The following is a 16,861-nucleotide window of genomic DNA, read 5'->3' on the forward strand; positions in this document are numbered from 1 at the left end:
CTTCCTGTCCCTCAGACTTTCCTGTCTTCATACTTTGTATTGGCTGTAGCCCCTGCTTAGACACCTTTCCTTCTCACCTCTGCTTTTTGGAATCCTTGAGGTTTCCGTTCGAGTGCCACCTTCACAAGGCATCTCTTGATCCTCTAGGGCCCCCACCCCCTCTCCTGGTATCCACTCGGATGTGAATGTGTCTGTCTCCCAGTACTCACCAGTGTCCTCACCATGTAGGTTCTTTATAAATACTTGTTGATCACCTGGCTCTTTTTTTGTCATATTTCTCTAAGTGCACACTCACCCCACGGTGAATGCCCTATTATTCCACCCTCATTTTCAGAGTCTGGCTGTTTATAAGCTTCAGGAGGCAAGGCTTCTCTCCAATGAATGACTGGCACTCCCTTACCTTTGGAACAGGTATTCCAACAATTTTGCAGGTGAATGTCACTGGAGAGCCTTCGGTGACCCGGAAGTGCTTGAGTCTCTTGTCAAAGATGGGGGCAATGCATTTGCCTGAAGGGATCTCATCATGTTGGATTTCATCATCAGATTCGTCCACAGGGGTACGTTCTAAACGGAACTCTATTTCATTCATTAGCCTCTGCTCAAAGCTTGAAATCTTGTACTCCTGGGAAAACATCAAATTGGTTTCAATCTGAAGATTCTTCCCTGAACATGAAGGAAACTGCCTATCAGCATGATTTAAAGATATATGTACTGAAGATGCTACATCCTTATGTCAATGTTACTGTGAATGAAGATTTAAGAAAATCCAAGTTAACGACTACAATTTCATGGGAATCCCAGGCCTGCTCTTTACTTTGAACCCTCAGGAGTCATGTTGGAAGGCCACTGTGAAGGGTTCTCAGCAGCACTCAATCCACTCAGCTGACTTTAGCTTTTAAGATGTGAAGCCCTGATGAGATTAGAGCTATATAGAGGGATTGGGGGGTGGGGTGGAGTGAAGGTAAAATAAAATCATCATTACTATGTGAATAAAACCCCAATTTCAGAGGAATACTATGTTCTTAAACTTCATGAAGTGTTCTTAAATACCCATCTCCAATTGCCTGTTAAATATCTCCAACTGGACGTCCCATAGAGTTCTCAAATTCAACATGTCCAAAACTGAACTCCCTTCTCCTCCCCTCTCTTCCCATCCCCTCAATGTACCAGGGGGCTGCAGTGTCAGAGGAGAGAAGGGGATACATGTGAGAGATGTTATGAAGGTAGAAAAGCAACAGAATTCAAAAAACAGATTGGCTATGGGGTGGGGGTGAGTGAAAGGTTGAGCATGCTACCAAGGGGAAGGGCCGAGGTGCCTGGGAGGATCCCGGTCCCCTCAAAAGTAATACAGAAGTTAGGAAGGGGACTAGGCTGAGAGGCTGGGAGCTCTTACAGGGGTGAGGAACCTGTGGCCTTCTAGGTCCTCAAGTGTGGCCTTTTAACTGAGTCCAAGTTTTGTAGAACTAATCCTTTTATTAAAGGGGTTTGTACTTTTTGGATAGTGCAGGGCTGAGATGAGGGGGGTCTGTTCGTCAGTCCTACAAACTATTTCGTCTTTGAATATCTGGGGTGTCAGCCTCCCAGAAGACTATAAATGTAATGATGGCTTACTGAATACTATTTTAAGTATTTGTCAATGTACACTTGTAAGTCTTTTGTGTTTACATATCTCTTTTGTGGTAGAATAGCTGTCCTATACCTGATCCACTTTGTATATTAAATACCTTTCTAGAAAAGACTTAGTTAAGTTCTTTTGGGGGAGGTCCTAGACATGGACCAAAATTAAGCTCTGATTACGACATTTTCCCCTACTCTTGGAATGATAGGTGAACAGTGAGCTAGAGAGTGGGAGAAAAACCTAATCCTCAGTTTTAGGATACTGGCTACCCCAGGACTGAACCTGGTCTGAATGAACCTAGAGACAGGGTCTATTAAGAGGGAGAGGGAATCCCCCTCCAGGCTTCAAGTCAATAAACTGATCACTAAAAATACCCTTCATTAACCTAATAGTTTATATTAATCTGGATTTTAATGGAGAAACTGTTAAATATTCCAAAGAACAAATTAAAACATTTGGTAGTTCAGTTGTGACTGATTCTTTATGACCCCATTTGGGGTTTTCTTGGTAGAGATACTGGAGTGGTATGCCATTTCCTTCTTCAGCTCATTTTATTGATAAAGAACTGAGGCACACAGGGTTAAGTGACTTGCCCAGGGTCATACAGCTAGTAAGGGTCCAAGGCCAGATATGAATTCAGGAAGATGAGTCTTCCTGACTCCAGGCCCAGCACTCTCTCACTGCACCACCTAGCTGTCCTATAAACTGAAATACCCCTGGATTTTATAAGGAACTGTGATGTGATCCTGAGTTCTTTACAGCTTTGCCATACTTTGAGTACAGTCCTAACAAAAGACCGTGCCTGCTCTTTGAGGATCAGTCTAACTTAGTATGGAGAGGCTTCCCACCAGGAGGTTGGTGTAACGGGAATGCAAATTTGGAAGATCTTCCCTGTCCCTATGCTAAAGTGCACCTGAAGCCTGGGGTGGGAGGCTTGTTTTTCAGTAGATACTTCTTGATTGGCCAGTGAGTCAATAAGGTTGTGACATTCTCTGAGCCAGGAGAAGGCTATATAAGCCCTGATGTGTAGCTTCGTTTTGGGACTCACTTTGAGAAGTGTTCTGTGATTTTATCAGAATTCTGGGAAGCCGTTTTTGAGAGTCCCCTGGCTTTGAAAAACCCAGATGTGGAAACCCAGATGTTGACTGGGTATGGATGTAATGGTTGGACAGTTTGGAAAGCTGTCTACTTGATCTGTTAATGTCTTGATAATTCTGTCTGTATATTTTGAAGTTTGGGGTGCTGACCTTTTTCCCCTGAACAAGGTAAACGATATATGTCTGACTGATTAAAGTAAGCTTGTTAACCCATTTTGAGTTGCTTTCCTTTAACAAAGCAGATCCAAGAACCTGTATGGGCAGCAAACCCTGAGGACGCGCTTGGGGTGCTTGCTGCTACAGTTGGCCAGTGGGTGATGAATGTCTATGTCAATTCATAAAGTAATTCAAAATGGCCTTTAGTCTGTGCAGTTCCATTCATTTCTATGAGGATGGAAAGTAGTAAAAAAAGGTGGCGGAGGATGTTAAGTATTACAAAAAATTTAAGCTACCTATAAACATTAATTTAATTTGGGATTAGAGATATCCCAAATATGAGATCCTTGCCTTAAGGTCAAAAAGTTGGCAAAGTACCGTAGTTACTGAACTGTATTAGTACTCGCATTCTTGCTCTAAATGAAACCAGAATAAACTGCAGCATAATGCACAGATTCTCCTTGGAAAAAGTAACTAATAGATTGGTTTCATGTTGATCCAGAAGGCAGTAAGAAATGTCATTTCATGAAACCGTTGGCCATCTCTTCTTGAAATGTTCATTGTGAGTATAAGCAAAAAGGGCACAAGAAGAACTATAGGACTTTTGAGTTGGAGGGAGTCTCTGTAATCCAAAGCAGAAGTGAAAGGCATCTCCACTACAATATGCCTGACAAATAACCTCCAGCTTCCACTTCAAGACCTCCAGGGAGGGAGAACTCACTGCTTCTTGAGGCAACCCATTCCACTCCTGGGCAGAGCCCATTTAAAGTACTGACATATTACAAAATACATGCTTATATGTATTATATGAAAAAAAATCCATATATAACCAAAAATGTATACCATATGACATAATACATGTGTATATGTGTTACATATATATATACACGTACATATATGATTAAAAACCGATCCCCAATAAATAAGTGGTCAAAGTATATGAACAGTTCCCCAAAAAAGAAATGCAAGCTATTAACAACTACAAAAACAACCCTGAGGCCCACACCTTGCAAACTGGCAAAGGCAACAAAAGATGAGGAGAGTCAGTGCTGGAGGGATGGTTGGAAGACCATCATGGTAGTGAACTGTGAATCAGTACGACCATTTTGGAAAGCAATTTGGAATTACATACATAAAGAAATGAAAATGAACTTAACCCAGAGTCTTTAACCCAGATATCCTACTACTAGGCATATTCTCCAATGAGGTCATTGGTAAGAAGAGTCCTCATAAATCCAAAATATTTATAGTAACACTTTTTGTGATAGGAAAGAGTTGGAAACAGAGTAGATGCCTATTGACTGGGAAATGGTTAAGCAAACTGTGGTACATGAATCTAATGGAATATTTCCATGCTATATATAATAAATAAAAATTAAGGCAACTCCAAAATTCTACTTGATATTTGTCAGAATGGCAAAGTTGACAAAAAAGGAAAATCACAAATATTGGAGGTGCTATGAGAAGACAGGCATGTTGATGAACAACTGGTAGAACTGTGAACTGGTCCAGCCATTCTGGAAACCAACTTGTAACTATACCCCAAAGTTAATGCCACTACTAGACTTATATCCCAAAGGAATTTTTTTGGGGGGGAGAGGTTTTTGGGGGTTAAGTGACTTGCCCAAGGTCACACAGCTAGTAAGTGTTAAGTGTCTGAAGTCACATTTGAACTCAGGTCCTCCTGACTCCTGGGCCCATGCTCTGTTGACTGTGCCACCTAGCTGCCCCGCCAAAGGAATTTTTTTTTTAAGCAATTGGGGTTAAGTAACTTGCTCAAGGTTACACGGCCAGTTATTTCTGGGTGTGGTGCTAAGTATCTGAGCCCAGATTTGATCCCCAGGTCATCCCAACACTGGAGCCGGTGCTCTTACTCGCTGTGCTACCTGGCCGCCCCACCAAAGTAATTTTTAAAAAGATGAAAAGAACAAAGGAAGGAGGCCAAACAGAGAGAAACTAGAAAAAAAATTAAATTAAATTTTTACAAAGATAAGGAAGGAAAGAATAATAGAGAGTACTTGGCTTAAACTCTTGTTAAAGAGTTTGAGAAAAAGATTTCATTCTATTGGAATATGGTGAAAATGAACCTTTCCCTTATGTGTATTAGGTTCTAAAGTCAAGCTTTCAAGGCAAAAATCAAAATCACCCTTGAAAATCTCTTAAAATTTATGAATAAGGACAGTTTAGGTCTAGGATATTTAAACAGCAATAGCTGGAAAAGGGCTGGGGTTTCTTGAAAAGAAGCCATTTAAGATAAGAGAACAAATGGCAAGTTGCTATGGAAATGATTGAATGTAAATTTTATTTTTCCTTCTGCATAGCAAAGTTATTAGGTGAGAAGCAGGAATCAGAACTTCTATTTAGACAGAAGACAATAAAAATAGGTAAAAATAACTGGTAGGAAAACTGATGACTTTTGGGGGGGGAATTGTGGGATTGAGGGGAAAATTCTATTGCAAAAGCTTCCCACACATATGATCATCTTGGAGTGTATTAATACCACCACTTAATAGTTTAGGAGATAACATCAGAAAGTGAAAGGTAATGATCACTTAATATCAATTTAATAACCTCAATAAGGGCCAGGGCCTGAACTAACCAACCAGAAGAAGAGCCTGGACCCAACAGCTTCTTTGTACTCTGAGTAAACTCAGAGAGATCTTCCTATGTCAACAAAGCCAGATGGGGAGGACTTTATGGCCATTAAGGATGAGACCCTTGACCTGAGGCATTAACTTGAGTCATGGGACTTTTTCTTACCTTAATATTTTTTGGACATATACTATGTTATGGCATGTTAATGGTAAAGAAAACAAATATCCTGGGTCATAATTTCAATTGACACTGTCAATTCTCTTATTTTATCATACCACCTATTCAACTAAGAAAACTCCTTTCTCATACAATGATTAAACATTTATGGAGATCATAAATTTGAATGACAAAGCCACCCTGAACTGGGATGGTTCTAAAATGTATTTTAAGCCTTGTCATTCTTTTGTTCAGGCAGTCAGATTTTATATGACTCCATACATGTATGTATTCGGCCTCCTTTAACCAAACTTTCAGGCTGACAAAGGGGACACCCCAAGGTGACTCTAGTGGACTGGGAATTCTAGAAAGAGCAAATATGGATGTCCTCATTACTCCTACCAGCCTACGTTTAGAAATATCTCTAGCACAGGCAAGAGGTTACACAATGAGAGGCCCAGGGAACCCCAGGGGAATGGCGATAGACTAGGGAACAGCAGATTCAGCTCTAATCCTTTGTACAATCTTGAGCAAGTCACTTTCTCTCCCTTGGCTCAGCTTCTTTATCAGTAAAATGGAAATGAACTTGATGGCCTCCAAGTTTCCTTCCAACATTAAAAGAAATTTTGGTTCAGGTTTCACCCTGATCAATAAGGCAAACTCGAAGATAAGACAAAAAGAATTTATTAGCACACAAAGCAATTTCCATGAAAGGCTATCTTAAACAGGGCCTGCCTCTACAATTCCTTGATTACAAACTGGACAAATATAAGCTTCAACTTGAAATTCAACTTTGCGCAAATCTGTTGCCAAAGCCCACACTGACCTTTCACGTGGCATGAAGGGCTGCCAATGCTCTTACCTGCTGGCTTGCTCGGATATCACTGAAATGCATTTTTTTTCCCAAGTCCTGAATCACTGCAGCCTTATTTTCACGAATATGGTCATCTGTTACTGGCTGAGGAGACTTTAGATTTTTCTTGATCACTCCCTGGGATGGCCTGCAAAAGAAATTCACAGCTAACGTAGCAGTGAAAAATACTGGCCTAAAGGGTGGCTAGGGGGTGGCTACGTGGTGCAGTGAGTAGAGTGCTGGCCCTGGAGTCAGGAGGACCTGAGTTCGGATCCGACCTCATACACTTAACACACAAACAAAAAACCTAGCCGTGTGACCTTGGGCAAGTTACTTAAACCCAACTGCCCTCCAAAAAGCAAAAAAAAAAAAAATACTGGCCTATTATGAAGGGCCTACATAAAATTGGGGTGACTCAAATAGAAAGCAGAAGGCTGAATAAGAACAAAGTAGTGGACTTGATGTTAAATTTAATATATACAGGGGCGGCCAGGTAGCACAGCGAGTAAGAGCACCGGCTCCAGTGTTGAGAAGACCTGGAGATCGAATCCCGGGCTCAGACACTTAGCACCCACCCAGAAACACCTGGCCGTGTAACCTTGAGCAAGTTACTTAACCCCGATTGCTTAGGGAGTAAGAGCACCGGCTCCAGTGTCGGGATGACCTGGGATCGAATCTGGGCTCAGACACTCAGCACCACACCCAGAAATAACTGGCCATGTAACCTTGAGCAAGTTACTTAACCCCGATTGCTTAAAAAAAAATTAATATATACTACCTTTATGAAATATAAATACTTCACACTGTCTTTATTAAACTGCTAAAGTGACATCCCAGAAGCACAGGTCTGACCTCTTCCTTCCCCTTTTAAATAAAAACCAGTGGCTTCCTACAACCGGCTTGCTAAGCAGCTCCCTCTCCATCCTCTACTTGGCTGGCCAAACGAGCCTCCTGGCTATGTCTCCTAACGTGAAATGTCATCTCTAGTCCCCACGCCTTTGCTCCTGCCCTCCGGCCATTCCGCACCAGAACGCAGTCTCCTCTTGCCTGCACCTCTTGGAATTACGATTTCCCCACGCGGTCTTTCTTACCCCCCCCCCCCCCCCCCCCCCCCCCCCCCCCCTCTTTCCCCCCTCCCCCCCACCACCCCCTTGTCCCCCCCCGTTTTCCCCCCCCCCCCCCCCCCACCACCACCTCCCACACACTTGTGTCCGTGATCCATCTCACACACAGAGTGTGCACGGCCTATCTCAACCTTGTGTCTGTATTCTGGATGCCCGGCACAGAGGCGGCTTTCACCCACTGAGCCCTACCCCGACCATGTGCGCCAGGGGAGAGCCTGCCCGGCACACAGTAGGTGCCTAAGAATTAAGCCGTGAGCCCGGCCTCCTGCTCTCCTACTCTGGGGGCATCTGTGGGAGCCCCGGCCCGCCCCCCCTTCCGCAGGGCGCTTGATTCCCTCGGATGCTGGACGGAGGCTGTGGATAGCTCTGTTTGCTAGCAGTCTCCGAGTTAGACTGTTAGCGCCCTAAGGGCAGGGCCTGCTTGTGGCCTCCTTCTGTATCCCAGCGCTGAGTACAGGGCCCGGCACAGTGGAGTATGCAGGACCCTGTGGACACCCGGGTCTGCCATTTCCTTTTCGGGTTCATTTTACAGATGTGGAAAATGAGGCAAATGGGTGGCTCCGCACGAGTAAGTGCCCAAGGAGGCCGCATTGGAACTCAGGGCTTCCTGACTTCCGGCCCAGGGCTCTGTGCACTATGGCGCCACCTAGCGGCCTCCACACACACGAGGCGGTTGCTTGATAACGAACAGAGACAAAGATTTTTCCGAGACCCCGGGGCTTTGGGAACTCACGCGACCCCAGTCCCAAAGCCCTTGGAGGGCGACCTCTCTCCTCTCCAGCTCTCCGCAAGCGAAGAACCCGAGAGGCAGGAGGGGGGGGGGGGTGGGGCGGCCCAAACTGGGCCACGAGCGCCCTCAGGGGCCACTCCGAGGGAGATAAGATACCGCCCCCACGAAGCCAGGCTGTTCTGGCTAATGAGGAGAGAGGCCCGCCTCCACGGGCTTGGCAGCCAATGAGAGCATGCGCCGAGGCTGTGCTTCCGCAAAGAGTCTCGAAGGGCGGAGGCCTGGAGGTGAGCCAATCCGCTCTCCTTCACAACACGTGTGTCCCGCGAGGTGGTTGGACGCCCTCCTTCCCCGTAGAGGAGGCTCCGTCCTGGGGGGTGGGGCTGGTTGGGGCGGGGTGGTCTTGGGCCCCTCCCCCATCGGGTTTGAGCCCGCGGCTCTCCCACGTGCTCCGCTCGCCTCCCCGAGCTCTACCCGGGAAGGGCGGTTGGGTTGCGTCCCCGCAGCCCCAGTTCTGTCTGCGAGAATCCTCAGGAGGTTCGAAGTGCTCCGTGGTGTCCCCGCCAGAATGCGGGATCCCCGTAACGCCCTTTTTTGCAGCCCCAGCGCCCAGCTCAGGGCCTGCACGTAGTAGGTGCCTAAGAATGCTGGCTTCGAGGGCTCCGATGCCCGGCCTGCCCTAGCTCCCCCCCCCCCCCACGTCGCCCCCCTCCCCCCGTGGCCCCGGCCCCCCCCCTCCCCCAGGCCGCGTACTCACCCGCTGGGCGCACTCCGGGGCAGGCCCATGGCGTTGGTGGGAGGGATGGCGGGCAGGGAGGGCAGGACCGCGCTGAGAAAGGCCACAGGATTCTGGATGCGGGCCGTGGGCGACACCGCCGTGGTGGGGGACACGCAGCGGGGCTGGAACTGGCTCCCTCCGGGGCCGGGGAAGGCGGGTGGCGGCTGCGCGGCTTCCGCCGGGCCCCCGAAAGGCGGCTCGTGGGGCCCGGGCGGGGCGCCGAGGGGCCGGGGCGCCGAGGTGGGGCCCAGAAGGCTCTCCTTACTGGCCGCCCTAGGGATCGCGTGCGGCGCGGGGCCGAAGCCGGGCCCCGGAGAGCTGGAGCGGGACGCGGCCGCCGGCGCCACACCGGACGGGAGGAATTGCTTGGGCCGGCTGTAGGCGAAGCTCTGCGCCCTGGCGCCCGGCGGCGGCCTGCAGGCCGCGGGCGGCGCCGCCGAGTTGGTCGTGCTCGTGGTCGGAGGAAACTGCAGCTGCTGCTCCAGCAGCACCTGGTTGTGGAGCTGCTGTAACTGGCTGGAATCGCTGCGAACAGAAGGAGGGAGGGCCGGAGAGAGAGGCCGTCACCGCCCGCTCGGGAAGCGGTGCCCGGCTCAGTTAGGGGCGCGGGGTAGGGGCCGCAGCAGCCTGGGCACTAGTGCTCGCCCGCCGGCATTTTACAGGACAGGGAAGCCTCCCTAAACCTGGAGGCCAGCCGACTCCTTCGAGCCCACCCCCCTCGATGCTCGATGGGCTGAAAGCCCCGGGCTGCCTGGCCGCTTAGCGGCCGGCGCTCGAGTTATCCTTAGGGGAGCACTCCGAGCGGCCCTTCCTGGAGACCTCCCCGAAAGGGTGCTGACCCATGGGGGAGGACCCTCCCCCCCAGTCACCAGAGCCCACCCTCGGCCTCTGCCCCTTCTGCATCCTCAGTGTCACGGGCAGCCTGGCCGCCTCCCACCCTGGCCGAGTGGCCCCTTTGCTTAAATGCACCCATAGTAATTGTATGGATAAGGCTCCCACGTTCCCTTTCTGCCTGTGATTCCACTGCACTGCCTTCACCACGGTGCTGAATGTATTGGAAAAAGCCAATTACTATGCCATATGGGAGCTGCTATTTTAAAGTCAATTCAATGTAACCCAGAGTTTTTGTTCTCCACTAGACCTACACTGAAAATGGTTTTTAACTAAAAACTTTAGGATCCTTCCTGCTTTAAGAAATATTAATTTGGAAACTGCCTATAAATTACTTTTTGGCATAATTTTCTGAAGACAGGCACCCCTGTCAGGATAAATGGTTTCATTATTTTCAAATTTTGAAGACATAATAAATAAGCCTACATGTGAATTTTTAGGGGCAAGATCAGCTGTAGGCAAGTTGAGAATGGGGTGGTTTCTTTCCAGTACCCTGTGACTTCTAGTTCTGAGCCTATTAGTGGGTGTACCCCATTCACTTTGGGTACCCAGTCCCCTCATAGTCCCCCTTCCTTATCATTCTTATGAAAGGAGTGGACATTTATTGCTTGATAATAGCACAAAATGTTACACCCTCTAACAGGGATCAAAATCTTTTAAAACTAACAGAATGATGGAAGTCTAGGAATGATCCAGTGAGTACCAGAATTATTTGGCAGGTGACAGAGAACCTTCCTGATTCTACATAGGCAACTGCTTATAGCATTGCTACTGCGTAGACCAGGTGTAGGGAACCTTCGACCTGGAGGCCACATGTGGCCCTCTAGATCCTCAACCATGGCCCTTTGATTGAATCCAAAGAGCCTGGAGACCCAAGGTTCCCCAACCCTGGTGTAGACTGACCCTTTTCCTGTTTGTTCATCCCTACCTCAGTTCAAACATTCTAGATGACACTGCCAGACTTTTAATCTTGGATAAACCCTTTCTTGTTAAAAAAAAAAGGGGGGGGGGAATGAGGGAGGAGAGAAGGGGTAGGCTGTAACATTGTATAACAATTTGTTTAGATGAATTTACTTTTATTGCCTTTATTATTATTATGGCCTTCATCTGTTTTTCCCATTAATATAGTTGTGGGCACTAGAGCTAGAATTTGGTTTGTTTCACTAAAACTCCAAACCAGTCCTTTAAGTAATGGCAGCCTTCTTTTACTTTTAGAGACTTAGCAAATTCATTACTTGAAATCATGTCAAATCCAAATTTTGAATTCAATTTGGGTAAAACAGCTCTTAGATTTATTCTTTTAGTTCTGTTTAAATTCCAGGGAATATTTACATCTATTTTACATTTGAAGAAGCAGGAAAGGCAAAGTGTTAATATGAATATAAGCAACTTGAATCAATAAGACTAAAGTTGAATCACAAATTTTCTGAGTTACTGTTAACTATTAACCTAACCTAACCTTCAGTTCAAATTTAAGAGGAGCTGGCTGCTATTTCTAGAGCAGCCTATTTTAAGGGTGACTATATTAATGATACAAAACCATGTCTACTGGTGACATGAATTCAGAATGACCTATTCAAAACCAGCCATAGTTAATCAAGTGTGATCTGTTTCAAATACATGATGCAGGGCAGCTACTGGAGGCACTGTGTGTCCTTTTGAGCAGAGTAGACACTTAATAAAATCTTGCTGATTAATTGGTAGGAGATACTTTATAAAGATCATAAGGGTCTATTTCTTCCATAAGCTACATCCTGGAACATTATGGATTAATAAATTAATCCATAAGCCCAGGCCCTGAAAAAATCTTGGGCAAGGCCTAACAGAAGTCAGCCTGTGGGCAAGAATTTAAGTTAAAATGGATATGACCGTGATGAATACAATGAAAAATGAGTCAACAGCTTGGTAAAGGAGAAACAAAAAAACAGTGAAGAAAATAACACCTTAAAAAACAGACTAGGCCAAGTGGCCTAGTACAAAAAGCCAATGAGGAGAAGAATGCCTTAAAAAACAAATTGGCCAGATGGTAAAGGAGATCCAAAAGCTCACTGGAGAAAATAGTTCTTTAAAAATTAGAATTGAGCAAACGGAAGCTAATTATGAGAAATCCAGAAAGAATTAAAACCAAAAGAATGAAAAAGTAGAAGACACTGTGAACTATCTCACTGGAAAAACAACTGACCTGATCCAAGAGAGAGAATTTAAAAATTATTGTTTACCTGAAAGCTATGATCAAAAAAGTCTAGACATCTTTCAAGAATTTCTCAAGGAGAACTGCCCTGATATTGTAGAACCAGAGGGTAAAATAGACATTGAAAGAATCCACTGATCACCTCCTGAAAGACATCCCTAAATGAAAACTCCCCATGATATAGCCAAATTCCAGAACTCCCAGGTCAAGGAGAAAATATTGCAAGCAGCCAGAAACAAACAATTCAGGTATTTTGGAGCCACAGTCAGGATGACAGAAGATTCACCGGCTTCTACGTTAAAGGTTAGGAGGGTTTAGAATATGATATTTCAAACGGCAAAGGAGTGATAGGATTACAACCAAGAGTCACCTACCCTCCAAAACTGAGTATAATGCTTCAGGGGGGAGGGAATTAACATTCAGTAAAATCCAGGACTTTCAAGCATTCTTGATGAAAAGAACAGAGCTGAATAGAAAATTATACTTCCAAATACATTACTCAAGAGAAGCATAAAAAGGGAAACAGGAAAGGGAAATTGTAAGATGTATAATAAGCTTAAGAAGTTTACATTCCTACATGGGAAAATGATATTTGCAACTCATAAGAACTTTCTCATTAGGGCAAAAAGAAGGCATGAGAGAGAGAGAGAGAGAGAGAGAGAGAGAGAGAGAGAGAGAGAGAGAGAGGCCATGAAGAAGGTGGGTGAGGAGGGAGGGAGGGAGAGGGCGGGCACAGGTGTGAGTTGAACACAAAGGGATATCTAAAAAAAATAGAATTAAGGGATGAGAGGACTATAATGGGAGAAAGTAAAAGGGAGAGGTAGAGTAGGGTAAATTATCTCACATAAAAGAGTCAAGAAACAGCTTTTACAATGGAGGGGAAGATGGGGGAGGTAGAGGGAGAGTGAATGAACCTTAATCATCAGATTTGGCTCAAAGAGGGAATAATGATTTATAATGAAAAATGCTATCCACTCCCAGAGAAAGAATCAATGGTGTCTGAATACAGATTGAAGTATACTTTTTCAACTTTATTTTTCTTGGGATTTTTTTTGTATATTTTCTTTCACAGTATGACTAATATGGAAATGTTTTGCATGACTACACATGTATAACCTATATTGAACTTCTTGCCTTCTCAATGAGGGGTGGTAGGATGGGAGAGAATTTAGAAGTCAAAGTTTTAAAAGTGACTGTTATAATTGTTTTTACATGTAACTGTGGAAAAATAAAATATTAAATAAAATTTTAAAAAACGTATATGATCAATAACCCTGACATTTTACTTCCTCAGTTACTCATTTTGAACTGACACATCATTGCTGAGATATTGCTAAGTGTAGGAAGGATCCAGGAAATATTTGCACCTATTTGCATGGCTGTTGAAGGATAATTGAGTCCAACCATTTGGAAGTTCATTTAGCTAGTGGAGGAGATGAAAACATTTCCACCTTACTATAGTCATTAGTTATGGCCATAGAAATACAATGATCCTTGTATTGGCAGTGTGGAAACTAGCACCTTAGGTTCTAGGATAGAAAGGACTTAGCTGCAAATGGATGAAAATTTAAAAAGGGTCCCTAAGGTAAGGGAATCTTCTATCACTCTCATTCTGCCTTGTATTCAAGATGCTTCCTCTTACATTGGTGAGAAGAAGGTAGTGTTTCTGTTTCTTTTTCCCTTCTCAAATAAATATTTTTTCATCTCTTGGGAACTAAAAAGATTTACGAATTGTATTTTAGGCTTACTTTCCTTATCCCTGTGCAGGAAGAAGGAGTATATTTTTCATTTATAGGAAACTGAGGAACCAAGGTAACACATAGATCTCCTAATGAGAATAGCTTTTTCACAATTGATGGATAATACAACAAATGATTGCTTTTCTCCCCAGAGAGTTGATTTTCTTAGCAAAATGGATGGCACTTTAAAGTGTAGATGTATGAATGGGTCAGGAGTATAACTCTCTGGCAGGTAGGACAACTACACCTGCAGTGTTCTGAGGCCGCTGGGCCTCAGAATATGCTGAGTTCAGAATGCACATCTTTCCTAAGCCCTCTAGAAACTCATCATATGAAGACTAAGCAGTAGCTTTCTAATTTCAAAAACCTCAGGTGTACCACCAATCGCTTTTTCCTTTTCCCAGTATACTCAACAGATCTATCTTTCACCACAAAGAAAAATGCTTAGAAAACAGAGGCATCTTCTGATTCCTATTGATTGTCAGAGGAGAGACAGATTGTGTTAAAAGTCAGTTATTCATTCATGAGGCATTAAGGCACTAAGAGTTAGCAAGAATTCACTGTGTGAATTATAAAGCATCAGAACTAGAAGGGACCAGAGAAGTCATCTAGTTATTCCCCATTTTACAGATAAGGAAACTCATGTCCCAAAAGGTTTAATGATTTCAAAGCCAAGGGCCACATATTGGGGAGGTAGGAGTTGGTTCTAAGTCCCTTGCATCCCAGTCCCGCATTCCTGAGTCAGCAAATTCCTTTTCCTATTTTGGAAGAAGAATATTCAGTCTATGAGAGTGACTGCACACAACTTTTTACTGTTAATATATTTCTTCATTTTAGCAAACAGGCAATACTCCATAGATTATATTTTGTAACTGATCTTCCAGAAAGAGGTTTTTTTTTTTTACTTTATTCCTGTTACAGTCTTGTTAAATTTTAAGCTGATGATTTTGCTGAGATATTTTATCATGTTATTATAGAAAAGGTAATGTATGGAATGTAAGCAGTGGGCCCCACAGAAAGATAACAAATAGAACCTACAGAGTCTCTTAGTGATAAGTGGTTTTATTCTCCTTCAGCTCCTTTCAAATAAAATGTAAACTATATGGTTCCTGGGTTTATTATTTGTTTAATTTCAAAAGGCACATTAGTCCTTACTTTATTGTATTAATAGAATCTAGAGGGGTCAAAACTTTATAAAAAAGCAATGCACGTTAACCATGTCTGGTTTAGAATTCATGTAAGTTTCATGTGGATTGCTAATCAGGCTAACGAGACTAAAGGACTCATGGACATAATGCTCTTTCACATTAGTTTCACATAGAGAAAAATTGCTCCATAGACTACACCTATAATTGTAGCAGAGGGTCTTGCAAATGGGATCTTTTGGTTTTAAGAAAGAGTAAGAAGTAAAGAAAAAGTTCAGTGAAAACATCAATACCACTGAAAACTGAGAATGGACATCATATTTGTATATGGAAAATACATTGTTATTATTACTATGTTTTATTCTCTACCCTCTCCAAGATTAAGACGAAAAGCAGAACCCATATTTAATAAATATACTTATCAGGGCCAGATTTGGGGCAAGTAGGTGGTGCAATGGGTAGAGTGTTGGGCTTGGAGTTAGGAAGACCTGACTTCAAGTCCAGCCTTGGACACCTATTAGCTGTATGACCCTAGGCAAGTCACTTAACCTCTGTCTGCATCAGTTTCCTCATCTATAAAATAGGGATAATAGCAGCACCCACCTCCCAAGATTGTAGTGAGGATCATGAAATTATTTTTGTAAAGCACTTAGCAGGTGCCTGGCACATAGTATGTGCTATGTAAATGCTTCTTCCCTTCCCTTCCCTTCCCTTCCCTTCCCCTCTCTCGGAAACATAGTACTAGCGACGTGCAGGATTCCCTCCTCTTTTTTTTTTCCCCTCATCTTCTTTTCCTTTCTCTTTTCTTCTTTTTCCTTCCTTTCCCTTCCCTTCCCTTTTTTTTTTTTTTGTAAGCAAGTGGCTGTCATTGGTATGGTGTGTTTTGAGGGTTGCTGGAGAAAGTTTTCCTGCCCCCTAGTATCTCTCCCATGATGCTTTAAATTTTCCTATTAATAAGTCCTTTAGATATATCTTGAAATTTTGATTATATTCATAGCATGAATGACAAATAACTGATATACATACACATATATCAGTTATTTGCCATTCATGCTGTGGATATAATGAATTTTTCAAGTTGGGCAGTCCTTTTGTAGGCAAAATTTGGAGGGAATGGGCTATGTCATATGTAGGACACTTCCTAAATGGGATGCTATGAACAGGAACGTGGGAAGTATGGGGTGCTAAAAGGAAGATGTAAAAAAGGGGAAATAGAGAGGACTTTTAGAAAATATGCTGCTCTTGTGGCTTTGCCTAGGACCAGTCCATGTCAACAATCTAAAATCTAGAACTTAGATGGTAAGAAGAGGTATTAGTTCTCTCTCCCAACATTCCCATCCAGTATCTTCTGTCCCAGTGATAACTAGGTGTAGCAGTAGATAACAAAACCAGAAAAACAGAGCATCCTCATGAACAATTCTTCCCCCCCTAGGGCGCTTTTGGTGTCTTTTCTTGTTGCACATTCCTATGAAATATCTTAGATTTAAAATCCTGGTCTGCCTCTATAACATAACTCTTTTAAACCTTTAACACGATTACGTACATATACAGAGAACTTAATGTTACCATGGTATATCTATTGAGAGAAAAGAAACATTAAGAAAAAACTATGCAGGTGTTCTATATTTTCTTGAAAGCTTAAACTTTAACCAGGTTGTTACAATGTATTTTGTAAAGAAATGTTTACCCCAGGGGCCTTTAACCGTAAAGACATTTAAAAAAAGTTATAGCTATAACCTCAGAATTTTATCATGACAATTGTTTGCTGGCAAAAGAATGGACTAGATGACC

At 43.8% G+C, this 16,861-nt stretch overlaps 1 protein-coding gene across 1 annotated transcript in view; it reads right to left on the bottom strand.

Moving 5' to 3' along the window:
- Positions 1–16,861, bottom strand: part of MYPN (myopalladin) — a 109,541-nt gene that overhangs the window by 25,062 nt on the left and 67,618 nt on the right. Inside the window, exons 11-13 of the mRNA XM_069071497.1 lie at positions 9,084–9,629; positions 6,485–6,623; positions 401–622 (exon numbers count right to left, since the gene is read on the bottom strand). Coding sequence (XP_068927598.1) covers positions 401–622; positions 6,485–6,623; positions 9,084–9,629 — 907 coding nt within the window. The remainder of the gene's footprint in view (positions 1–400; positions 623–6,484; positions 6,624–9,083; positions 9,630–16,861) is intronic.

The sequence above is a fragment of the Petaurus breviceps genome, unplaced genomic scaffold (assembly GCF_028583685.1).
Source record: "Petaurus breviceps papuanus isolate PSGF00001 unplaced genomic scaffold, PetGlider_PUasm1.0 90825, whole genome shotgun sequence".
Lineage (NCBI taxonomy): Eukaryota > Metazoa > Chordata > Mammalia > Diprotodontia > Petauridae > Petaurus > Petaurus breviceps.